This window comes from Podarcis tiliguerta (genome assembly GCF_965153285.1).
Source record: "Podarcis tiliguerta genome assembly, chromosome: 7".
NCBI lineage: Eukaryota > Metazoa > Chordata > Lepidosauria > Squamata > Lacertidae > Podarcis > Podarcis tiliguerta.
Window position 1 is genome coordinate 65404504 of NC_139540.1, and position 27022 is coordinate 65431525.

The 27022-nt window shown below is 45.7% G+C and overlaps 1 protein-coding gene across 3 annotated transcripts in view; it reads left to right on the forward strand.

Annotated features, from left to right (window-relative positions):
• Positions 1-27022, forward strand: part of BCL2 (BCL2 apoptosis regulator) — a 179374-nt gene that overhangs the window by 139188 nt on the left and 13164 nt on the right. For all 3 annotated transcript variants that reach the window (XM_083449503.1, XM_083449504.1, XM_083449502.1), the window contains 2 exons: positions 23485-23606; positions 26815-26981. In XM_083449503.1, the coding sequence (XP_083305629.1) occupies positions 23485-23606; positions 26815-26981 (289 nt within the window). The remainder of the gene's footprint in view (positions 1-23484; positions 23607-26814; positions 26982-27022) is intronic.

A 27022-nucleotide genomic window follows, 5' to 3' on the forward strand; every position in this document is an offset into this window, starting at 1 on the left:
TTCCCAGTGCTCACAGATACGTTCTCCTCTCTAATCCTCTTATTTATGATTTCTGTGCAGTCTTAGCAGTGAGAACTGCATAGGAACAGATCAGCTACAAAAACTTCCAAAACTCTCCCCGATTGTCATGTGGGATGTCCCATCAGGGTCATGGCTGAAAGCAGTTTTGATTCCTGCTCATGACAGGAGGATAGAAAATAAATACAAAAGGGAAGATGGTTCCCTTTTTTTTCAACTACCCTCCATCAAACAGGAACTAAAAAAGGCAAAAATAGACATTTTGCGCATTTTATTCCTGTGGATTAAAAAGGGAGAAAACAAGAGGTTGTTGATAGGATAGCTAGTCTTCTTCAGTGTTGGCTTTAAAAAAAATAAATACCAAACTACCTGACTTTTGCAGCATGGGATGGTTTTTACAGAAACACATGTCACCTTACCTGAGTTTAATGGCAAGGGACAAAAGGTAAATGGCTGAGGTTTTGCAGGATGAAGCATTAGGTTGTCTACGCAGAAAATTAATCTATCTCGTCCCCTGGAAGACTATACAGCCCATTGCTGCATTCAGTACATGGAAGCTTCTTTATTCTAGATTATTGGGTGAGAGATATACTCATTAGTTTCCAATGCATAGGTTCAGATTATCAACAAATATGACGATACTTTGGAGCAGTAGTTCCATTTACTTTGGATTGCGCCCAATGTACGACTCAGAATAAAACCCCTGCAAATGTTGCTTGCTTGGCCACTTGACCTTTGAGGGATGTTCCTCCTCAAAACCTTCGTTCTGTGGTTTTAACCTTTAAAGCCATTTGTGGTCTGGGACCTTCATAGCCTGGGACTCTTATCCCTAAAAGAGCTTGCCTACCAGTTGAGCCAGTCCTATCAAGCAGGCTTCACTGCCCTAAATTTACAGCCTGGTTAAGATGGTGACAATTGGAAGCAGGGCCTTTTTGGTCAAGGCCCCAAAGATTCAGAATCACCTGATGAGGTTAAGAAACTACCCTTCTTATGAGGATTTCTGAAGGGCTCTAAGATCCTCTTTTCTCCCTTAGTATTTAGTTGCCTAAGTCCTCCTCCTTCTCTTTTAGCAGCAGATGCTATTTTTTATGTTCTATTTGTGGGATTTTGCAATCTTAAAATTGCATTATTTTATTTTTGTGCACTGCTTTCAGCTAATTTGGGGATAGGCATGTATTTTAAGTAAACAAATCTAAAATTACCTTTCCTGTTCCTGCACATTCCTTTTCCGCTGCAGCTGCCTAGCACCAGAATTTACTTCCCCTGGGCATCCAATTCCCTTCTTCTGTTATTACGTTCAAGCACCTCCTCCAGATACAAATTCTTACCTGGGCTTTCCCTGACAGGACTTCCCTTCCCCTTGCTCTCGAATCTTTCTTTGTCTTTAAATAAACCTTGGGCAGAACTGGTTTCATCTTGAATGCCAGTGTCTTGTGCTCTTGCTTGTTTTATAAATATGCCTTAAGGCCAAGTCGCTCAAACATGATCCCTTGTTTTCGGATCTGCAGCTCTGCTACTTGAAACAGAGCAATTTTGTTGTTTGGCACATTCCAAATTACATTTACATTACAAGTGTATCCATTCATTTGTTGCATTTGGAACATATGCCCCTCCGCACTAAGGGTGATAAACAGTCGTACCTTGGAAGTCAAACGGAACCCGTTCCAGAAGTCCGTTCGACTTCCAAAACATTCGGAAACTAAAGTGCGGCTTCTGATTGGCTGCAGGAAGCTACTGCAGCCAATCAGAAGCCATGGAAGCCCCGTCGGACGTTCGGGTTCCAAAAGAAAGTTCACAATCACTTCCAGGTTTGCAGCATTTGGGAGCCAAAACGTGTGAGTACCAAGGCGTACAGGATCTAAGATACAACTCTACAGGCATACCTCACTTTATTGCGCCTCTTTATGAGGATGCAGGTACAACTGCAGGCAGTTGGGGAGTGGAGCTGGCTAGGGATGGATCCGGGTTTCCCCCCCCCCTCTCACCCCTGCAGCCAGGGGGCCTGGCCTAATACACTACAGTATAGTGTAAGCATAACTTTTATATGCACTGGGAACCAAAACAAAACAAATTGTGTATGCATGCAGGCTCTGTGCCCACTCCTGCTTACATTCCAGCTTCTTAGACTTCCATCCCAGTGCTTGTTTGGGCTCTGGGGATGCCCTCAGCAGGTAAAAGGGTCACAGGGTGAGTGGTTTGCATTCTGTATATGCACCATGACCATATGGGAGTCATAGGAGCTCCCTGCAGAATTTTAAAAATAATAATATTGTGTGACTCACTTTATTGTGACATTTGCTTTATTGTGGTGGTCCGGAACCACAATACAGTGGTAACTTCGAGTTACAAATGCCTCAGGTTACAAACTCCGCTAACCTGGAAGAGTTACCTCAAGTTGAGAACTTTGCCTCAGGATGAGAACGGAAATTGTGTGCCGGCGGCACAGTGGCAGCAAGAGGCCCCACTAGCGAAAACACGCCTCTAGTTAAGAACAGTTTCAGGTTAAGAACAGACCTCCGGAACAAATTAAGTTCGTAACTAGAGGTACCACTGTAATCCAAGGTATGCCTGTACATGGAATTCTATTTTCTGCTGCGAAAATAACATAAGGCAGCAACCTTATGCCTGTTTCTTTATTTCTGAGTAGACGTATAGAGGATTATACATCAGCAACAGTCATTTTACAAAGATTGGCCTACCATTGTGACTCCAGTACTAGCTGCTTCTGCAACCATGTACATGCCTACTCAGACACTGAACCGCACTGAGTTCAATGGGACTTACTCCCAGGTAAGTAAGCATAGGACTACTTCTGAGCTGGGGCCATTTGCCCAATAGATATAATGTCCACCGGACTTGGAATCTGAGACACAAACTCCCCGAAGAGGTCTCTGAAGAGGAAAACAACTTAGCAGGGTCAAAACTAGGAGAGGCAACGCAGACTTTTCAGAGTCTGAATTGGGACACATGCCACTCTTGCCAGTTTGCTTCCAAAGAAATATCCCAGGGGAAAGACAGAGAACTTTTAAGTTCTCTGCAATTTCGCCAGAAGGACAGGCAAGGAAGGCCCACTCGTGAGGCAAAGTGAGGCAACCGCCTCAGGCGGCAGAATCAAGAGGGGCAGCAGATCCCAATGTAGATCTTTATTCCTCAACTTGTTCATGATCTAGATCTTCGCTCACCCCTTCTTCCCTGGTGAGGTGGCATTTTGTGGTTCATCTCATGTGCCAAGATGTCTCAGGCCGTCTCTGGGCTTTGTCATCAGGCCCTACTGAGGGATGTGAGGGTTTGGCTAAACTCTAGACATGGCTGGAATATACCTTCACAGGGAACTCCCATAAGTCTTGGTCCTAGTCCTGAGGCCTGCTTCTGTTAACCTTTTACTCCACACCTGATACTTTGGGGCTGAAATGGAATGATTCCCATCTGATGGCCATGACCTGCCAAGCTAGGTTTTGTGCTCTCTGTGGTTTTCTAGTCTGGCTAGAATACGGCGGTTTCATTAGAGGTACTTGATAATTCTGCAAGTTGATAATGCTTCAGTCTCTCTCAGCTATATTTTCCAGCAGAGGCTGATTCTAACTTGGTTGCTATTTAATCTGATGATTAGATAAAGGTAAAGGGACCCCTGACCATTAGGTCCAGTCGTGGCCGACTCTGGGGTTGCGGCGCTCATCGCATTTTATTGGCCGAGGGAGCAGGCGTACAGCTTCTGGGTCATGTGGCCAGTATGACTAAGCTGCTTCTGGCAAACCAGAGCAGCGTATGGAAATGCCATTTACCTTCCCGCCGGAGTGGTACCTATTTATCTACTTGCACTTTGACATGCTTTCGAACTGCTAGGTTAGCAAGAGCAGGGACCGAGCAACGGGAGCTCAGACCGTCGTTGCGGGGATTCAAACCGCTGACTTTCTGATTGGCAAGTCCTAGCACCACCCGCATCCCTTAATTAATTAAGATGATTAATTTCATCTTCATCTTTTTTTCTTTAAGTTTTAAAATAGTTGTTTAGTTGTGGTGGGAGGGCAGGAGATTGAGCTACCCAGAGCAAGGAATTTAATGAAAAGGGGAGATACAATTTATTAATGAATTAAAAATAAAACATTGCAGTTAGGCCTACACAGCATCCCATTTTCTAGGATGGCATAAGAGTAACTACCCAGGCAGTGGCATTCTGTGCTGACATGCCTGTATGATCAGACCAAGATTCGGTGCTTTTCTTGTTTTTGTTTTATTTTATTTTATTGGAAGAACCTCCCGGTGGAAATGCAGAAAACACATGTAATTGCAAATGCAGTACAATTTTTCAGACTCGTGTCTCTTGCACCAAATCTGGTATTTAACTGGAGCTGGGAGTCATCACTGCCAATTATACTGGAGCTGCAGACGCCACTTTTGTGTTTAGGTCAAAAGGCCAGTTTCTTTAACAAGAGAACAACTCTGCAACAGAAATCAGGTTGAGGTGATACCTTTTACTGGGCCAACCTGTTGGTGGATTCCACCGCTCTCCCCCCCCAAAAAAACTCCACCCCAGAATTGTTTCAAGCTACACAAAAAATATTATGGCAAACAGGGCTGGAGGGAGGAAAATCATAGAATCACAGAGTTGGAAGGGATCATCTGGTCCAACCCTCTAAGGAGGTAGATTGGGATTTGTTGTTGTCGTTTAGTCGTGTGTGACTCTTCATGATTCCATGGACCAGAGCACGCCAGGCACTCCTGTCTTCCACTGTCTCCCACAGCTTGGTCAAACACATGTTGGGAGCTTCAAGAACACTGTCCAACCATCTCGTCCTCTGTCGTCCCGTTCTCCCAACATAAGGGTCTTTTCCAGGGAGTCTTCTCTTCTCATGAGGTGGCCAAAGTATTGGAGCCTCAGCTTCAGGATCTGTCCTTCCAGTGAGCACTCAGGGCTGATTTCCTTCAGAACGGATAGGTTTGATCTTCTTGCAGTCCATAGACTCTCAAGAGTCTTCTCCAGCACCATAATTCAAAAGCATCAATTCTTTGGCGATCAGCCTTCTTTATGGTCCAGCTCTCACTTCCATACATCACTACTGGGAAAACCATAGCTTTAACTATAAGGACCTTTGTTGATAACGTGATGTCTCTGCTTTTTAAGATGCTGTCTAGGTTTGTCATTGTTTTCTCCCAAGAAGCAGGCGTCTTTACTGTTTTAGGGTAGATCAGCAAGGGGACTGTGCACAAGGCGTTATGTTGGGAGAAGTGAAACGCAGCCAATTTTATTTTCCTATTTGCTTCCTCTAACCTCCCTGCACGGTGCCACCTATTGGCCCTTGTGTTTATACAACTAACACCACAATGTGCAAAGGGGTTAGGACTTGTTCACACTTCCGCTTTTCCTGTGCCTAGAAAGCATGGGTCTGAAAGGTTTTTGGCTTGTCCCACAGTTTTCCCTAGGAAAACCCGGTCTTTCCTGCTGAATCAAAAATCAATCTGCAGAAAACCAATTGATGTTTGCTGCAAATTAAGCAAAGACTGGGTTTCCCCATTGGGGGAAACAGCAGGAAGAGGGAAGTGTCAGTGAGCCCTTAGACTCACAACTGCTTAACAATATCAACAAGAAGATTGAAAGCTGGCTTGCCTGACCCAAGGCCAAGACCTCAGCCTTCTCAGCTTAAAGTAAAGGTAAAGGGACCCCTGACCATTAGGTCCAGTCGTGACTGACTCTAGGGTTGCGGTGCTCATCTCGCTTTACTGACCGAGGGAGCCAGTGTACAGCTTCCGGGTCATGTGGCCAGCATGACTAAGCCGCTTCTGGCGAACCAGAGCAGCGCACGGAAATGCCATTTACCTTCCTGCCTGAGCGGTATCTATTTATCTACTTGCACTTTGACGTGCTTTCGAACTGCTAGGTTGGCAGGAGCAGGGACTGAGCAATGGGAGCTCACCCCATCACGGGGATTCGAACCGGCGACCTTCTGATCAGCAAGTCCTAGGCTCTGTGGTTTAACCCACAGCGCCACCCACGTCCCCTTCTCAGCTTGCTGATCCTTAAAAATGAGTCCCTGTTAGGGGAAAAGGCAGGAAACAACAACAACAACGTGTAAACAACAACAACACTTAGGTATAGATTTGTACTTACTTGTATTTGCCAGCATTTCCAGTGCAAGACTTACGAGTTGCAAAATGGCTGGCGGGGGCTAAAGGAATGAGTTGCAAGCAAAGTTGAAGGGCTTACGTCAAGGAATTGGGCTGCACAGCATCGGACCCTGCAGCTGGTAGCCAATATAAAACCTCTGGATTGACCAGGCTTGGTGTAAATATTAGGTGATTGGCATTGCCCAGGCCCATACAGCTCAACCATCCCAGTTTGAGTGGAACATCCCAGAATTACAAAAGACATCCTGGCTTCTGATTGGATCCTGGAATGTCCTGGTTTTTGGTCCAGCACTCTTGGGAGAATCAGCTGGCTTGCACCAGACCAAAATACCTTATTCTTTGGTCTCATACTCTTACATGTGTCAGCTGGCTCCCATGAGAGCTTGAGACCCCAAAAATGACCAATTTTGATCCGTGGGGTGGTGGAGGGTATGGAGGCCTGTCCAACACAGTAGTACCTGCCAGTCATTGGATTTCCACTCCCTCTTCTTCCAGTTCCTTCTCACCCTCCTGGCACAGATTTGGGTATGACCACCCACTTGCCTCCCTGGTCAAAAGTCGCAAAGCCCATCATTTAAAACAAGCAAACAAACCCCCTTTGCACTCAGTCCTTCCCAAATGTTTACGAGGACAAAAAGCATTCAAGCCTGCTTAGGTCATTAGAGATGCAGCTAACTGATTGGACTTTATCTTTTTCCAAAAAAGGTGCTGTGCACTTTAGCTAGGCGTAGGGGTGGCGGCGTGGAATAAAAAGCTCTGTAGCTTGACAGTAAACAGGACAGCTTGCAAGGAAGGAGGGGAAAGATGGTGGGTTGCCAAGGAGAGGGGAGGAAAAAACTCAACAAAAGTTGGGCACGTTTCAACCATAATCAAAGAGGTCTGAAAGATCAGAGAGAAGAAGACAGACCAGTTATTAACTTCAGACTGTTGGGTTTTGGGGGTTTTCACTGCGGCTGCTGTTATATATTTAAGCGCAGCTGCATTTAATGAGTTTGTGCAAAAGCAGACGTCGTCCAAATTGAAGAAAGCAGGAGTTTTTCATCCAATTAGATAACCGACTTGGCTGCCAGCCTCTGGTGAATCAAAAAAGGTCTCGTCCAACTTTCGAGACAGAAGCTAATTGCAAATATATTTTCTATGTCTATACATCTGCGTGTTTGGGTCCACACATTATTATTAAGAAATAGCATTCTGTCAAAAACCCATTTTCTGCATGCGCTAATTTGATTATTTGAGATAATGCATTTGCCAAGGGCAGAAATTGCTAGCGATAAACTTTAACGGCAAGATAGGAGCTGTCATTCTGCTGGTGAGCTTCAACAAGCAGTAGGGGTTATCTCTGCACATTTCCTCCCCTTGCCCGGTTTACAAGGATTTTGATGTCTTTCTGAACCCAGATGGATTTGTTAAATGTGGTTTTACTGGAAAATGGGAGAGCAAGGTTACTCTCAACAAATCCGACTTGTTAAGATCCTAGGTCCTAGCAGTTAGCAAACGGCTTAACCCTTCACACGTTGTTATCTATCTGTTGATGTATAGGGCTTCCCACAAGTATTCAGGCATGGGAAAGTCATATACATTCAATTTGGATGGAAGTTTAGTTGTGGCTCCACTTTTTTGGGGGGGGGGAATGGAGCCTTCCAAGTCTGACAACATACTGCAGTTTCAGTGCTTCATAAATATACTTGTTTATCAAATAGAAATGCTTCCTTGGAAGAATGTAGCTGGCTCTCATCCAAAAGATGCAACAAATAATCAACAACTGTACTATTATCTTTTTTTCGGCATCATAAAATGATTTGTTAGAAAGGCTCTAAACATACGCTGCAGTTCAATTTCTCTGTATCTCCATCTGGAAGAATCCAGAGATATGGTCAAGACATTGCAACGTGCCCAGCTCCATGGAGCTAAGTCCTGCCTGGGATTGTACAGTCTCAGCTCTGCACATGGAAATGAATATCTTATATTGAAATATCCCTGCATATGTACTGATAACACATCAAAGAGATGTGAGCCCGCATCCTACCTATGGATCAGGCAGGCTTCATACAAGACTTAGGGAAGAAATTGTGCGTGCCTTGAAAGCTAACTTTAGGAGATCTGTGGATAGACACAATGTGCAATTAGAGAACTCAATGGCCAGGGGAGAACATAACCCAAATACAGCCTTGCGGTATCTGAAATATGGGAGAACACAGTGTGGGCTACACAACTGAACCAAACAAGATCCAGTTCAGAAATTCATGCAGTGCTGCTGTTGCCCACTGAAAGTTGGATCCAGACCACCTAGTAGACTACCTGAAATCAATGGGTCTACTTGATTCTAAGCATGATTACCTCTGGATCCAATCCTGAAATCCCAACTCAGTTTTCTACGTTGAATATTACCAACCAATCCAGAAGGAGTGTCATAGTTGGATGCTAAGAGGGTTGTTGTTTTTTGGAGCTTTCTTGGTTAAAAACTGTGTGTAGGTACATCAGAGACCTAGCAACAAAAAACTCACTGGTGCAGTGCCTGGGAGCTGTGGGGGAAGCCCATGAAAATCTTCCACAAGCCAATTTCTTTGCATAGCATCACCAGTGTCAACAGCTGGAATGGAATATCCAGAGCTGGATCCTTTGCATGGCGGTCAATGCACACAGCTAGTGGATCATGGGCTGAGATCATGCATTGGTCGTCTCAAGACTCGCTTATGGCAATGTGTTCCATGCGGGCTACCCTCAAAAGCCAGAGGCTCCATATGGTACAAAACACTGTAGCTAGACTATTGATGGGGACAGACTATCACCAGCACGTAACTCCAGTGCTTAAAAACTTGCACTTGTTGCCAATATACTACCAGGCCAAATTCTAGGTTATTGCATTTATTTGCAAGGCCATTAACAACTTGGGTCCAGGGTACATCAAGGGGTTGATTCCTTATATCCTTGGCTGGTGCCTGATGAATCCGAGGGAATCACTCTTAGTGGTCCTCCATGGCTTGGATGCAGAGCTCGTATGTTGAGCCTTGTAGGCCTCATTTTCTTGGAACTACCTTCCCATTGAGATCAGACAGTCCTTCTCTGTTGAACTCCTAGCACCTGCTAAAGATGTTTCTTTTTTTTTTATTCCAGGGGGCATAATTTTAACTGATTTTATTTATTTTTTAATTCCATTGCATTGAGTTTTTTGCACGGCTCTTGGAGATTATTGCAACTGAGTGAAACGGTCTCCCTTGGGAGGTTATGAGAGCCAGTGTGGTGTAGTGGTTAAGAGCGGTAGACTCATAATCTGGTGAACCGGGTTCGCTTCCCTGCTCCTCCACATGCAGCTGCTGGGTGACCTTGGGCTAGTCACACTTCTTTGAAGTCTCTCAGCCCCACTCACCTCACAGAGTGTTTGTTGTGGGGGAGGAAGGGAAAGGAGAATGTTAGCCGCTTTGAGACTCCTTTGGGTAGTGATAAAGCAGGATATCAAATCCAAACTCCTCTTCTTCTTCCTCCCTTGGAGGTTTTTAAGCAGAGGTTGGATGGTCATTTGTCATGGATGCTTTAGCTGAGATTCCTGCATTACAGGGATTGGACCAGATGGCCCATGGGATCCCTTCCAGCTCTATGATTCCATGATTGGTACACAAATTGCCTAAATAAATATCATAAACCTTCATGTATAAGATTTTCCCGTGACTATTGCACCCCGAAGCAGTTGAGTAAGAAGGCCCTTAAATCAAGGCAACATTTTGTGAGCAGAATAATTTTTGTGTGTGGAGTTTTGGCAAAAGTAACAGAAGTGGACAATACCTTGCTCCCCATTGTGCAAAATCCCATTGTTCTGCTCAAGTGCTTGGGATATTAAGTCATCCCGCAAGGTTAACCTTAGTGCGAAACTGAAAAGGGAAAGCAAACAGAAGCTGCAGCTTGCCATTAAATTCAAAGTGAACTATTAAACCGTCATCTTGGATCACCCCTGCTCACTGCAGTCAGAGCAGCGCTGCTGCATTAACGTGCAAAAATCATCTGGTGCTTTTGTCTGAGAAACAATCCAGTTTTGCTTAGTGAACATGGGAACCAACTTTCCTATTGTAATGTTTTCAATAGAAGTTCAAATCACCCTGACAGGGTCTGGGAGGAGTGGGGGGAGGGTTGTCTGTGACCCACTTTTTCTGTGTCACAGAGGAGCTTGGTGGGTGGGGGGTGATATAGTTTTTGTTTACTCTAGAGTGTCTCTTCCCTAATTTTTCTTTCATGCATGTGAACTGTTTTGTTTAAATAATCCCCAGCTGTTATAGCCTCCAGAGTAGGATTAATAGGCTCAACAGCCACATCGGCCATTCAGCTGGTAGTGTTTTAAACACAGAGACTGTATCTTGGTGGCCAAGGAATAAAACTTGGCTAGGAAGCCATCCATCCCCGCCCCAGTTGGAAATGAGTTTTCTTCCCTTTGCTATAAAGAGATTCCAGAGGACTTAAAAAACAAAACCCAAAGCCAACCAATTATTGAATGCTATCAACAGCTACTAATGACGAGAGCTGTATATGATCTCAAAAGCAGGCATCCCTGAAGACTGTTGCTCTTGTGGGCTTCCCAAGAGCATCTGGTTGCCCATGGTGGAAAAACAGGAAGCCAGACAAGACCAGTAGATGTCGAAAGGAAGTAGATCTGATTTGATACTACACAACCTGGAAAATCCGAGAAGCTCTTCATCAACTTCATGCCATCATGAAGAGTCAGAATCAGCTAGCTAAGCAAGGGAGAGAAAGAGGGTGGATTCATACAGGCACCAGGAATGCAAACAAAGTCTTACTCTAGAGTAGTAGGGGAGCAAAGCCTTTGGCTTATGTAGACCTGTTACATGACGTTCATGCTTTGCATCTATCCATCCATGCGTGTTCACCACTCACATCTATCATTCACTCATCTGCCCCTGCTAATGACAGGTTATGTGAAAGTCAAAAAATTTTAAGGCTAAGGGACACATTTCCTTGTGGACAACCTTCCGGTAGCTAATAAGGCCAAAGCAATGGAGGTGGTTCTTGCCTTTGTACAATAGGTTACATTCCAGCCATGCAAACCTTTGGGAAACTTCTACAAAACGCCCCATACATCTCCCCATCAGATGTATGACATTATTAGAGTTCAAGGTCACATTTTAGTCAGGCCAAAGCTCTCAAAGGGGATGTCTCCTGGTACCAAACAGTAAGGCATAAAGGCCTGGGGTCCCACACCCCAGGAATACACACAGCCTTGAATACTACATGACCCCTAGATGACAGGGAGAAATGTGCAAACCCAAGGCATTCTTCCATGCCCTACTTCATGTAAAATCTGCAAACCAGGCTGGAGTGTGAACTGGCCTTAACTCCATGGTTAGGTGAAGATTCATATCCATGCTGCATTAGGTGTGCGTACAGAAGCAATCAGGTGATGCATTCGGGTCAACTAATACTGACCATGATGCTCCCTGACTTCACTAAAGTCAATGCACTCAGAGATGTTGAAGCCAATAGCCATTACCACTTAAACCAGTCAGGAAGCTAGCCAACAACTTTATTGTCTCTTGGAAGGAAGGAAGTAACCAGAAACAACAGGCGCCATCCGGATACAAGTAAGTTCAGTGCCAACTGGTGACTAAAGTATATATTGGCACTATCTGCACGACACTTAACTCCTATCATTTAGGAGTCCTCCTACTATGACAAAGGATGAGGCACTTTTCATTCCAAATCTCTTTCATGTTTTTCTCCTCCAGCAGTTAACAGTGTTCTCCTGTCCCAAATCACAGACTGAATTTTACATGGAGATGAGCAACCAGCTGTGATAAGCGTACTATTAATTCTGCCCTCGTAGATATAAGCGCATTGAAGTGGATGACCAGTTTCCAAAGGTGAAAGCTGCTCCGCTGATTGGCAAATGCGCAAATTTTAAGGAAATAGATCACGCAGAGAAAGTCAAAGTAGAAGCAAGCCAAACCCTCATGAAATGGTAATATTCACAATTGTAGCCACCTGGTAGAAGAAAATGAACACTGCTTTCAGATTCTAATCTGTATATTTAGCTGGGGTTTTTAAAAAAAGACCAAGTAGCCATCATATAATAGGAGAAGAATTATGACTTTAACAGTTGTGTCTGTGCCCAGCTATCAGAAGAAGTAAACACTGTATACCAAAACAGCAGCACTTGGATTTTTTTATGGGAGAAGGAAACACGTTTTAGTTTGTTAGTACGTTATTCTGAAACAATAATGTAAACGGCATTTCCATGCACTCTGGTTTCCATCATGGTGTTCCATTGCGCCAGAAGCGGTTAAGTTATGCTGGCCACATGACCCAGAAAGCTGTCTGTGGACAAACACTGGCTCCCTCAGCCTGAAAGCAAGATGAGCGCCGCAACCCCATAGTATCCTTTGACTGGACTTAACTCTTCCAGGGGTCCTTTACCTTTACCTCTGAAACAATGTTAGAAACTCAGATATATGTTAGGTTCCACATAGCTCCTTAAACCAGGGCTGTAGCTGCCAAAATGGAATGCATGGTTGACATTTTAGGGACAGATGGCTCAAAAGTCTTTTTTCCGTCTATATTGTGATTGTGCAGATAAAACATAACGGATAGAGTTCTACAGAAGGTGTTTCTGATGTGTGAAAACAGTCAAGATCCAAGGACCCCCAGGCACACATCTCCAGATGGTGGAGATGTCAGGCGACATCCTGGTGCCCGGACATCTTCATTTGGTTGCAAGTGGCCGATAGCCAGGTGCAAATTGACCAGATGGCCCTTTACTATTAAGGCAGGGATAGGGGAGCAGATGTCGCTGGACTTCAGCTCCCAGCAGCCCCAGCCAGCATGGCCAGTGGCCAGTTGTAGTCCTGCAACATCTGCAGAGCCAGAGGTTCCCCATCTCTGCTGTAAGATCAGGGTGTTCAACCTATGAAACCCATTTGAAACAACTTTTAAGAGAGGTAGCTGGTGGTGTTAAGATTAGGCAGACATTATACTGTTCTAGATGTCTGGTAATAGTCATACCTCATGTTACGTCCGCTTCATGTTACGTTCTTTCAGGTTACGTTCCACGGCAACCCAGAAGTACCAGAAAGGGTTTTGCTACTCGCGCATGCGCAGATGCTCAAAATGATGTCACGCACATGCACAGAAGTGGCAAATCGCAACCCGCATGTGCGCAAACGGGCCGCTGCGGGTTGTGCTCTTTTCATGTTGCGAATGAGCCTCTGGAACGGATCCCGTTTGCAACCAGGGGTTGTTGTTGTTGTTGTTTAGTCATTTAATCGTGTCTGACTCTTCGTGACCCCATGGACCAGAGCACGCCAGGCACTCCTGTCTTCCATTGCCTCCCGCAGTTTGGTCAAACTCATGCTGGTAGCTTCAAGAATACTGTCCAACCATCTCGTCCTCTGTCGTCCCCTTCTCCTTGTGCTTTCCCAACATCAGGGTCTTTTCCAGAGAGTCTTCTCTTCTCATGAGGTGGCCAAAGTATTGGAGCCCCTCAGCTTCAGGATCTGTCCTTCCAGTGAGCACTCAGGGCTGATTTCCTTAAGAATGGAGAGGTTTGATCTTCTTGCAGTCCATGGGACTCTCAAGAGTCTCCTCCAGCACCATAATTCAAAAGCATCAATTCTTCAACGATCAGCCTTCTTTATGGTCCAGCTTTCACTTCCGTACATCACTACTGGGAAAACCATAGCTTTAACTATACGGACCTTTGTTGGCAAGGTGATGCAACCAGAGGTACTACTGTATTATTATTATTATTATTATTATTATTACTACTACTACTACTACTACTACTGACATGATATACAGTTTTTAAAAAATTCTACTAATTGCATCTGAATATAAATTATAATTATATTACTGTTATATGTACAGGGGTTAAGAGATTTTTTTCCAATTATGTAGCTTATAATATTTATTTAACAAATTAAGCAGCTTATAATATTGATTAAACAGGCTTGTGTACAATAAATATCTTTGCTAGGCATCTTACTCCTGCAAGGCGAGGAAGCTGCTGCCTCCATCCAGATACAAGCCCACTGCCACCTAGTGTTGACACTATGAATGGCAGCAAATATGGATGAAATGCTCTGCTAAGCTGTTCAGCGGGGTGTAACTGCTCCTGAACATTCCTCCACTGGTGCATGTGTCTACCCTGTGATTTGGCTGTATCGCTTCTAGAGCTGAAATCACCATAATGACATAAGCACCTCCACCTTCCCCAACAGCTTGACCGAGATAATTTACTTGGAGAAAGACTGAAGCATCTAGTCATTGCCAAAGAGCAGGGGTAGGCAAACTAAGGCCGTGGGCCGGATGCGGCCCAATCGCCTTCTCAATCCGGCCCACGGACGGCTGGGAATCAGCAAGTAGAATGTGTCATTTTATTTAAAATGCATCTCTGGGTTATTTGTGGCGAATAGAAATTCATTCATTTCCCCCCCCCCAAAAAAATATAGTCCGGCCCACCACATGGTCTGAGGGACAGTGGACCAGCCCACGGCTGAAAAAGGTTGCTGACCCCTGCCAAAGAGCATGCTGTGTTTACCCAAGCTGGATAGCTCAGCTGGTTAGAGTGTGGGGCTAATAGCACCAAGGTTGCAGGTTCAATCTCTATAAGGGACAGCAGCATTGCAAGGAGTTGGGACTAGATGATCCTAGGGGCCCTTTCAACTCTATTATTTTATGTGTGCATCCCCAGACAGCTACAACTTGTCAGAAGGGATGCCCCCCATTCAGGATGCACATGTTTGGCAGCAATTGCACCCCCCAGGGAATTAAGAAATGAACTCAAAGAGACATAGGGTTGCATACAACAGTAGTCCTGCTCAGAGGAGACCCACTGGAATTAACACACCTAACTAACTTAGGTCCATTCATTCCAATGGGTTTTCTCTTCAGCATCACTTAGTTGGATGCAGCCCACAGACTTTCAGTGGTGGCACAGGTACTGTGGACTTGAGTGGTATGCTTGTTCGTATTTGGCAAACTGCTCTGCTTCTGACATTAACCCCATGGCATATCAATTTCCTAACAAAGTTTAGTATATTTAACAAGAGAACCCAGTAGTCAGTTCTTAGAAAAATAGATGTTGGGGCTACAATCTGCCTGGGTTCCAGCATGCATAGCTCAGTCGGTACAGCATGAGACAAACATCTCAGAGTTGTGAGTTTGATTCCTGCTTGACTCAATGATCCTTGTGGTCCCAACACAAAGGTTGGAAGCCCTCCTGGGCCTAAGCCCTCGTGGACAGGTAGAATAATAATAATTATAATAATTTTTTATTTATATCCCACCCTCCCCGGCCAAAGCCGAGCTCAGAGCGTCTAACAACAAGTAAAAATAGCACAGCGTACACAAAATCACACAGTCAATTAATTAAAGTACATTTTAAAATCAATTCAGAATCAAATTAATGGCAACCATTGGGCTAGAGTTCTATGAGGATTACAGAAGGAGAGAGGGGGTCAGACTGTGCCTTGGCCAAAGGCCTGGTGGAACAGCTCCGTCTTGCAGGCCCTGTGGAAAGATGTCAAGTCCCGCAGGGCCCTAGTCTCTTGTGACAGAGCCTTCCACCAGATCGGGGCCACGGCCGAAAAAGCCCTGGCTCTGGTTGAGGCCAGCCTAACCTCCCTGTGGCCTGGGACCTCCAAGATGTTTTTATCTGAAGATCATAAGGTCCTCCGTGGGACAAACCAGGAGAGGCGGTCCTGTAGATACGAGGGTCCTGGGCCGTATAGGGCTTACCAGCACCTTAAACCGGATCCTCTACTCCACTGGGAGCCAGTGCAGCTGGTATAGCACCGGGTGAATGTGGTCCCGCGGCAAGGACCCCTTAAGGAGTCTTGCATTCTGCACCCACTGGAGTTTCTGGGTCAGTCTCAAGGGCAGCCCCACATAGAATGAGTTACAATAATCAAGCTTGGAGGTGACTGTCGCATGGATCACAGTGGCTAGGTCAGCTAGAAGAAGCACATCGCACCTGTCCATGATCACTTTTCTCATTATCGCTTTCTCATATACTCTTGGAGCTGACAGCAATGAAAAGAGAGGCTAGGGCTGGATGCAAATCTCATCCCTGCCAGAATCCAAAGCAGTTATTTTGGGCAATAGATTAGAGCAGGGTGTAATTTTCTTGCCTGTAAATCAGAAGCAGTTTAACCTAATAGCGAGTTAAGAATAGTATCCTTTAGGGGTTAAGTACTTCATTCTGGGAGATTAAACTTTATTGCAACATTTATCCTAACATAAAAATCTTGCCCTATTAGAATAATTGGTACATTGGTGCAAGTTAAGAATTCTGGAGCTTTGTAAAAAGAAAATTATTGAATAAGCTAGTTTTTATTATGGGTCTGTGCAGACATGACTGGAGCTGTCTAAACCTGATAGCTTGCAGCCCAATGTGTTAACTTACTCCACCGAAGTTTGAGATGATGTATTAGATCTGTGGTATTAGATCTGTGACAGTCTTTACACACATGCAAGACATTGAAAGTGACGAGTATGTATGTCTGAACCAAACCGAGAGACTTCCTTACAAAGAGAAAGAAAAGTGGACTGATCTCATAATTGCTATGAGGCACATAAGACACTAGATGTCAGAATTGTATTTCGTTTGTCTATAGTCCAAGCCACAACGAAAGCATACTGGATTAGGAAGTCACAGAGTCTGTCTCTCTCTCTTTCCTCCTCACCCCTGCTTCCTCTACAAACTATAAGGATGGGTTCATGTTTGCATTAAACTTATTAAATGCCATAGGGTTTGTTTGTTTTTTGTATCCATGAAGCACAACAACTGCTCTAGAATAAATGGGTGATATCCAATATTAGTCATAAAATAGCATGAGAAAGAAACTTAAGTCCCATGACTTCAATTGGTCTACTCTGAATGCGGCTTAGTTGAATATCACACAATTTATTTTACATTCCTTGCACTGACTTTAGCTCAGAGCTGCATCATGTATGGACCATGTACTGGCTGTAACTCATTCTAGCTGAAGCCTCTTTCACAGAAACTCAAAATGCACAGGGTTAGCCAGTGTTTCAAGAAAATCTAAGGCTCATGTAAGATGGGAATGAGAGTGGTGCCTTGGGTTAAGTACTTAATTCGTTCCGGAGGTCCATTCTTAACCTGAAGCACCACTTTAGCTAATGGGGCCTCATGCTGTTGCCGCGCCACCCAAGCACGATTTCTGTTCTCATCCTGAAGCAAAGCTCTTAACCTGAGGTAATATTTCTGGGTTAGCGGAGTCTGTAACCTGAAGCGGAGTCTGTAACCCGAGGTACCACTGTAATGCCTGCACTGCATTAAATCATGTGAAGGGTGTGCTGTACTGTCTACACCAGGCATCCCCAAACTTGGCCCTCCAGCTGTTTTGGGACTACAACTCCCATCACCCCTAGCAAACCGCACCAGTGGTCAGGGATGATGGGAACTGTAGTCCCAAAACAGCTGGAGGGCCGAGTTTGGGGATGCCTGGTCTACAGTGATGCACTCCTCCCTAAATTAGATTTGCAGCTGAGTTAGCACCAGCTTTCCCTCGCCTTTCTGACCCCCCTTGCAGCTACAGTTTCCCAAACTTGGGTCCCCAGCTGTTGTTGGGGGTGGGTGGGTTATTGGGTTGTTGTTGTTTGTATTTTGATTATGTACTTTGGGATTAAATATTCTGATTATATCCTGTGAACTGCCCTGAGACCTGCGGGTATAGGGCAGTATATAAATTCAATTTAAAAAGTAATAAAATAAAAACTCCCATCATCCCTGACCATTGGTCCTGCTAGCCAGGGATGATGGGAATTGTAGTCTAACAACAGCTGGAGACCCAAGTCTGAGAAACACTGGCTGAGCCGCTTAATGTGTGAATAGCCAGTATGTAGAAAATAGGCTGAGAGTCAACGTGACGTGTCTTTTCTGGCTAAATGTCCCTTGACATAGAATCACAGAGTTGTAGAGTTGGAAAGGACCATGAGTGCCATCTAGCCCAACCCAGAGCAATGCAGGAATCTGTTTTGCCCAACGTGGTGCTCGAACCCACAGCCCTGAGATTACGAGTCTCATGCTCAATTGAGCTATCCTGCAGGTTCGTGTATTTGACAACTGTTTGACATTAGCAAATGAATCCTGAGAAATGTGTTTATCCTTCTTTGATTTCAGTTATCCTCTACCATTTTAGCTGGAAGATAACCACAATATTCTATTTAACTTACAGCTCTGCACCGGGACCCTAGAGAAGTTGAGCATATTATCCACTATTTTTCTGATGCCCTATTACAGCAATGTGGGATGCGGGTGGCGCTGTGGGTAAAACCTCAGCGCCTAGGACTTGCCGATCGTCAGGTCGGCGGTTCGAATCCCCGCGGCGGGGTGCGCTCCCGTCGTTTGGTCCCAGCGCCTGCCAACCTAGCAGTTCGAAAGCACCCCCGGGTGCAAGTAGATAAATAGGGACCGCTTACTAGTGGGAAGGTAAACGGCGTCCCATGTGCTACACTGGCTCGCCAGATGCAGCTTGTCACGCTGGCCACGTGACCCGGAAGTGTCTTCGGACAGTGCTGGCCCCCGGCCTCTTAAATGAGATGGGCACACAACCCCAGAGTCTGGCAAGACTGGCCCGTACGGGCAGGGGTACCTTTACCTTTACCTTATAACAGCAAGGTTTTTTGGGGGAGGGGGAAGTTTATCCAGCAGCCATTGCCAGGCTGTGTGACCAGTAAAGGTAAAGGGACCCCTGACCATTAGGTTCAGTCGTGGACTACTCTGGGATTGCGGCACTCATCTCACTTTATTGGCCGAGGGAGCCGGCGTACAGCTTCCGGGTCATGTGGCCAGCATGACTAAGCCACTTCTGACGAACCAGAGCAGCGCACGGAAACACAGTTTACCTTCTCGCCGGAGCGGTACCTATTTATCTACTTGCACTTGACGTGCTTTCGAACTGCTAGGTTGGCAGGAGCAGGGACCGAGCAACGGGAGCTCACCCTGTCATGGGGATTCAAATCACTGACCTTCTGATTGGCAAGTCCTAGGCTTTGTGGTTTAACCCACAGCGCCACCCGCGTCCCTGTGTAACAAGTAGTCTAATTTTAAAAATATAAATACTATTTTAAAATGCTAATATTCTAGTAAACTGCATTTCAGAAGTGGAACTAAGTGGTCTGGAAATAGTAAAACTGGTCTACTAGCAGCTCAGTCCTACACTATCAAGGGCAAGGGACCTTTCCCAGCCCAAGAGCAATAGATGTGACTCTTACCTTGATACATTCCAGCTATGCCAAAGGGAGAAATTTCTGCACATGCATCTCTCCATCCTCCACCCAGGCAAGCAAAAGGCATTTGCACAGTTCAAGGACACATTCCAGCCAGGCATAAGCACGCAAGATGGGTGCAGAGCAGAGGCAGTGAGAAGCATGGCTCAGGGAGTGTAAAACGTTTGGTCCCTGGGCCTGAAGTTCTCCACACCTGCTATATGTGTTTACTCAGAAGCTGGACGTATGGGGTTCAGTGGTGCTTTCTCTGGGGTTAAGTGGGTTTGGAGCTGTAGCCCTAGTGACAATTAGGAATGGTACTGTTATAAGTCGATGGGTGCAAGACACCCTAAAGTCCCTGAACCAATAGTGTTAGAATTAAAAAAGCCTTGCAGTATTTAAGCTGGGAAATAGCCAGATTTGTGTGTATTTAAGATAGACCCATGTATCTAAAATAGCCCGACTTGTGTGTATTTAAGATAGACCCATGTAGCTAAAATAGCCAGACTCATGTGTATTTAAGATAGATCCATGTGTGTATTTGAGCTGTGTTCTAGAGGCTTCTAATCCTTTAATTAGCATGTGTTAAAAGGTAATTAAGCCAGGCAAACTTCCTAAGGTGTGTATTAGACAACGATAATCCTAGAGAATCAACGTGAGTTAAGTGTTAATTGAGTCAGGCTAATTTCCTTTGAGGTAATCATCCGTTAGCACAACACAGGATCAAAGAAACCGTTTGATATGCAAATGAAGGGGGTTCTCCCTCCCTCCCTCTGCAGATAAAGAGAGCTAAGTTTAGAGACTAGTGGGTTAGGAAGTAGATTAAGCTGGGCATTAGGTGAGCAAGGAAGGTGCTCTGAACCCCTCCATCACAGGCTCAGGCTGAATATATGTGTAAATAAACCATATGTCACAAAGACACCACAGTCTCTGCTCTGCTTCAGCTGAGGGAGTCGGGGCTCTCTCTTTCCAGCTTCCAGCCCAGCCAAAACCACACATATTCAGAATATAAAGGTAAAGGACCCCTGGACGGTTAAGTCCAGTCAAATTTGACTATGCGCTCATCTCGCTTTCAGGCCAAGGGAGCCGGCCTTTGTCCACAGACAGCTTTGGCCAGCATGACTAAACTGCTTCTGGCACAACGAAACACCGTGACAGAAGCCAGAGTGCATGGAAACGCCATTTACCTTCCTGCTGCAGCAATACCTATTTATCTACTTGCACTGGTGTGCTTTCGAACTGCTCAGTTAGCAGAAGCTGGGACAGAGCAATGGGAGCTCACCCTGTTGTGGGGATTCGAACCGCCAACCTTCCAATCGGCAAGCCCAAGAGGCTCAGTGGTTTAGACTACAGCGCTATCCGCGTCCCTATGGTGCCGTGTATCTCTAGCATGCTTAAATTTGCCCTTTTGCAAATGCAGTTGGGTCTGGAAGGTGACACATAGCAAGGGAACATAAAACCTTCCCTGGAGATCTGGACTTATGGCTTGTTGTGGAGAACCCCCAGAACAGCATGTGTGTGAATCACTGTACCTAGCAAACTGCAATGCTTGTGCAAATGGAGCCATCGCAATGTCAAATTCCACCCCAGGTCACTACCTTAAATCGCTTTATGGGAAGCAATTCATAATAATAATTTATTATTTATACCCTGCCCGTCTGGCTGGGCTTCCCCAGCCACTCTGGGCGGCTTTCAACAAAATATTAAAATACAGTAATGCATCAAACATTAAAAGCTTCCCTAAACATTGCTGCCTTCAGGTGTCTTCTAAAAGTCTGGTTGTTCTCTTTGACATCTGGTGGGTGGGCGTTCCACAGGATTCATAAATCAACTCTTCACTTTTTTGCCCTCAGACCTCTCTCTCTCTCTCTCTGAGGACCACGTTCCCGCCACAGGTGGGCTCCCTACTTGCACTGCCTTTCTTGCAAACCCCCTTTCTCCACAGGAGCCTCGCCCTTTTGCTGCACCTGCTCCCTTCCCTGGGGCTGATTTCCCCGCCGCCACCTGCGCGCGCCCTCGCCCCTCAGAGCGCGTGGAGGCCGCGCCATTCCGTCCTCCTGGGCCCGCCCCCTCCCGCTGGCTGCCCTCAGGTTCCGCAGGTCACTCCTCTGGACATCGAGAGCCGGTGAAACTCCGGGCGGCGCCAAGCGAAACCCGCCTCTCCCCTGAGGAAGAAGAAGAAGAAGAGCCGAGGGGCGGGACCCGGGCCAGTCCTACCTGCGCGCGCTCTCCTTCCCCCTCCGCCGCCCTCCTTTCTTTCTTTCTCTCTCTCCCCCCTTCTCTTTCTCACACACAAAGAGAAAACAAGGAAATGCCGCCCTGCTGGTCTCCGGAGAGCCTCTCGGGAGGAAACAGAGGAGACTCCTGCGCCCACTTCGAGCCCGAATTCTCTTCCGACGTGCCTCCAGCAAGGGCGCAAAGGTCCTGAGCGCCTGGGCTTGTGGGGAGGGCCTTGCCGAGGAGACTCTTGGCAGCGCGGAGGTGAGTCCCAGGGAAATGGGAGATATACGCCAAACCAGTAAATATAGTGTGGCTTCAGAGCAGGAGGGGTAGTGGTCCCCCAAAACCTTTGCCAATTCCCGCCCAGTTTGAGGTTCGGGGGTTTCATGCCAGCCTCCTCCCCGCTACCAGAGTTGCCACCTGTATTTCAGTGTGAAATGATACGCCCTGCATCGATAACAGTATTGTGTTTCAGTTCTGTCTCTCAATCTCTGCCAAGTCCTCTCCAAACTCGTGTTTTTTGAAAGGATGTGTAAAAGGTTTCAGCACAGGTGGAGCTTTTTGTATATATATAAAGGAGATCGCTCCCAAAATTAGTTGAGGGTTTTTTTTGGGGGGGGGGGAAGATCACGGGTAAAAATCCCCCATAAAAGAGGACATTAAGGGAGGCAGGTTTTTGTTTGGGGGGGGGCAGTCTTCTGCTAGGGGGAGGGTTAATTTAGCATTTTTATTGCTTTTCAATGATTTTTGAGGATTTAGGGGGGCAACCCCCCCCCCGCTACACCCATTCCCATCCTGTTAGGTTGCGATAGATTGTAATGGATTGCTTTGAAGTCACTTCAGCATCAGATTTGGGGGGGGGGGAATTGCACCCCCAAGTACCCCGCCCTGTCCTGTATTTTGCCACAGCAAAGGTAGCAGCCCTACGCACATCAATAGACACCTGACACCTCACTCTGTCCACACAACGGGGATCCCTTTAAATATTGTGCCTCCTCCTGGGTAGAGTTTTTTTGGGATTTTTGGGTAGGCTTTTGGATTGCAGAGAATGAGAAGGAGAAAAAAATCTGGATTATTATTATTATTATTTTGCACTCTTGAAACTCAGCAAATCCAACTTTGCAAAGACTGGATTGGGGGAGGGGGGAGAGTAGCCTGCAATCCGAACTGCCAGGTGTAGGGCAGGGCAGCATTCCTGGAGCTCCTGCGTAGAAGGAAGAAGGCAGTTTCTCCCATCATTGGGGGAAGGGCCATAGGTCAGTGCAGAGCACCTGCTTTGCATGCAAAAAAAGGTCCCAATATCCAGGAATTGATCTTGGAGCATCACTCCTGATCAGCTTCGATAGAATTGACTTAGTCTTAAACGGACCGCTGGTGTGATTCTGTATAATTAGCAGCTCCTGTTGCTCGGTCCCTGCTCCTGCCAACCTAGCAGTTCGAAAGCATGTCAAAGTGCAAGTAGATAAATAGGTACCGCTCCGGCAGGAAGGTAAACGGTGTTTCCGTGCGCTGCTCTGGTTCAAATTAAGTACTTAACCTGAGGTACCACTGTATGGGTTTTGCTGATGCTTAAAATAAAGCAGGATTTCCCCCTCCATTTGTTTTTAGTATTTCTCTCATCCCCCCCCCCCATTAGTATTTTCCTAACTTTCACAGCTTCAGCCTATATGAGGGTTGTTGTTTTTTGGAAGGTCCTCTGCTAATTTTGACACATATGATACCACAAGCTTTAAAAAGACTACAGTTGCAATTTGCTTACATAGAATTACCTGCCCCTCCCCACCCCACCCCCACCTTTGTCTTCCTTACTGAGTAATAAATGTAATGTTGTTTTGCAAACGCTAGTCATTCAGCAAATTGAATCAATAGATTTTGTGTTTTCTGTACCTGCAGACAACTTCAGCAAGGCAGGAGATGGCTCACTCAGAGAGACCTCATCACAATACAGACTACAGACAGAGGGAGAGCCGATATATTGAAGAAAGAAATAGGAAACCATACGCTTCAAATGGAAGGTAAGTTTAAAAAATGAAAACGGGACACAGTCAGTAAGCAGGGAGCCAAATAATGCACAGTATGCCACATTTCTTCTACTCTTTGGGGTCCATCATGCCACCTTAAACAGCTGCGGCTTTCCCCCAAAGCATCCTGGGAGTTGTAGTTTGTTAAGGGTAGTGCAGATGGAGCTGTCTTCATGGGTGATTTCCAAGCCAGAAAAGGCATCGCCGTGGGGACAGGGAGTAACAACTCCCTCCAGTATCTTTCCATGCATGACATTATAATAGTTCTGTGTACTGGGAAAGGATGGCATTGTTATGAACGAAGGTGACTGAGGCTGCGGTCCTGTGCACACACATAAATTGGCGCTCGCTTGTACTTTTTGCTTCCTTCTTATAAAGGAGTGGCTGAGCCATTTGAGAACATTCCAATGCAACACAATACAAAGTCCTGGCTTTATTTTTGCTGGCTTATTAACATTCACGTGAGCGTCCATTTAGATGTAAATAGTCTCCTTCCATGGGGGAGGGGAGGGACACTGAATTAAAAATATGTATGCCCTCCCTCTATTTACAATCCACTGAGGCTGCATTATTCTAAAGCATTAGACTTTTAAATATATTTATATTTTATTTTAATACAGTGGTACCTTGGGTTACATACGCTTCAGGTTACAGACTCCGCTAACCCAGAAACAGTACCTTGGGTTAAGAACTTTGCTTCAGGATGAGAACAGAAATCGTGCTCTGGCGGCGTGGCAGCAGCAGGAGGCCCCATTAGCTAAAGTGGTGCTTCAGGTTAAGAACTGTTTCAGGTTAAGAATGGACCTCCGGAACGGATTTAAGTACTTAACCCGAGGTACCATTGTATATGGACGCTGGTGGCACTGTGGGTTAAACTACAGAGCCTAGGATTTGATGATCAGAAGGTCGGCAGTTCGAATCCCCACGATGGGGTGAACTCCCGTTGCTCGGTCCCTGCTCCTGCCAACCTAGCAGTTCAAAAGCACGTCAAAGTGCAAGTAGATAAATAGGTACCGCTCCGGCGGGAAGGTAAATGGCGTTTCTGTGTGCTGCTCTGGTTCGCCAGAAGCGGCTTAGTCATGCTTGGCCACATGACCCGGAAGGTGTACGCCGGCTCCCTCAGCCAATAAAGTGAGATGAGCGCCGCAACCCCAGAGTCAGTCACGACTGGACCTAATGGGCAGGGGTCCCTTTACCTTTACCACTGTATATATATATATATAGAGAGAGAGAGAGAGAGAGAGTGCGTGCGCAAGCGTTTAAATGAGGCAATTTCAAAGTCTTCCAGGAACTCTCTTTTCAATACAGCCAGCCACCATGGTTGTTGGGACAGAGCTCACGTTTGTGATCACCGTCACTCTTAGTTTCTGGAGCATCTTATTTTCTGGCATGTGGCTTGTTTAAAAGAGGGAGGCAGCTGCATTCCTGGTGTCCAAGGGATTGCTCTCTGTTTAGCAGAAAGACTTATAAATCACACAGCTTATGTTGTACAGCTGTTCAGTGCACAAAACACAAAACCTAAAGGTCAAGGCGGTGGGGAGGAAGGGTTATTGCCCTGCCAGACTTTAACATCTTGGCACCTATGCCTACAACCAATTGATTAATTTGTTCTTATAGATCATATTCATTAGAAGAGAAAAAGCTAGCGGCAAAGTGGGTGACGCTTCTAATTGGTGACAGTGTAGTTCGTATGCAGGACCACGGTAATTAATGTCTGCTGATTACAGTTGCATTGGTGTACTTGTAATTCTGCCAATGAGAACAGATGAATGCAAAAGATGCTAGGACTGGAAAATCTAACTGAGTGAATAAATGCTGGCTTAGGGTTGGAATAATAATTAAAATAAGAAATCCGAAGAACATTAAGCGAAAGCCAATAACAGTCTGGCAATGTTAAGGTTAGTAATTCAGTAAACTTTGAAAACAAGTTTGCAGGGCCGTATGTGACCAAGGGCAAGCATGATAGCTGTTATGGAAAGGAGCTAAAATGCTGTTAATGGTACCTTTTAAATAATGGGGAACAACCACCCCCCCATGCACAGAGCCTTGTTAATATTCAGTGTTAAAACCCAAAACCAAAGTGAAGACATACAAAAAGGAAATAGCCTTTACATATTCATAACAAGGAGAGATAATTTTTTTCTGCTGAGGACCTTCTTAAATCACCCAAGTGCTAATAACCTAGGATGAAGAACAGCTTCCAGACAAGCAGGCCAGGTGGTTCAGCCCCCTCCAAGTCTCGTATTATATTTTGACAGGTGGATGGGGCCACCTGCTTGTCAATAACCTGACATCAACATCATGTCAGTCGAAGCATTTTAAATCAAACCATGCAAGCAAAGGCATAGCTCTTTGCAAGGGCTGGGGATCAGCCGATTGTCAGTGCTTGCAAAGAAACAAGAATTTACAGGTACTACTTATCAGCAGTGCCTGCAAAATCATATTTCAGTACCTGACATGTTTGCAGGGCATGGCTTGCAAAAAATGGCCTCAAAGGCCAAAGAGGGTCTACCAGCCCTAATTAGGTGGGTTAGGGGTTGCCTGCCATTATTTAAAAGGGGACATGGGTGGCAGTGTGGTCTAAACCACTGAAACTCTTGGGCTTGCTGATCAGGAGGTTGGCGGTTCGAATCCACGCGATGGGGGCTCCAGTTGCTCTGTCCCAGCTTCTGCCAACCTAGCAATTCGAAAGCACGCCAGTAGATAAATAGGTACCGCTGAGGCGGGAAGGCAAATGGCATTTCCATGTGCTCTGGTTTCCGTCACAGTGTTCTGTTGTGCCAGAAGCAGTTTAGTCATGCTGGCCACCTGACCCGGAAAGCTGTCTGTGAACAAACACTGGCTCTCTCAGCCTGAAAGCAAGATGAGCACCACAACCCCGTAGTTGCTCCAGGGACCCTTTACCTTTTCCACTATTTAAAACCATAAGAAGTGTTGGGGTGTGTCAAATCTCCACTGAAAGGGCATTCCACAGTGTGGTGCCAGCACTGAGATGCCCCTGCTCTTTGCTGCTGTCCTCTCGGTGTTGGACAGCAGAGGATTCCAGAGCAGGGTTTCAAACGATAAAGGGAGTATTGGGTGGGTGGGAACATATGGGAGGATCTATGACCTTGAAAAGTGGCGTAGAAATCACTTTAAAGTAAAATAAGTTTTAAGAAGGCGATGCTTAAGGTATCAGTTCTTTATCCTTCTCCGCCTGTAGGTCAACAGAAGGAACAACGGAAAATCCTAGATATCCCACAGCTTTTGCAGACCCTCACCAAAACAACCCAGGAACAGCGCAGGAATATGTTGATTCTTCACCACCGTTGTTTTATCCTCGAAAAGAGACTTTTTCTGAGAAGTGCTCAAACCTGTGTTCCAGAAGAGGTATGCAAACATTTGTCTTACTCTACTCAATCGCATCCTTT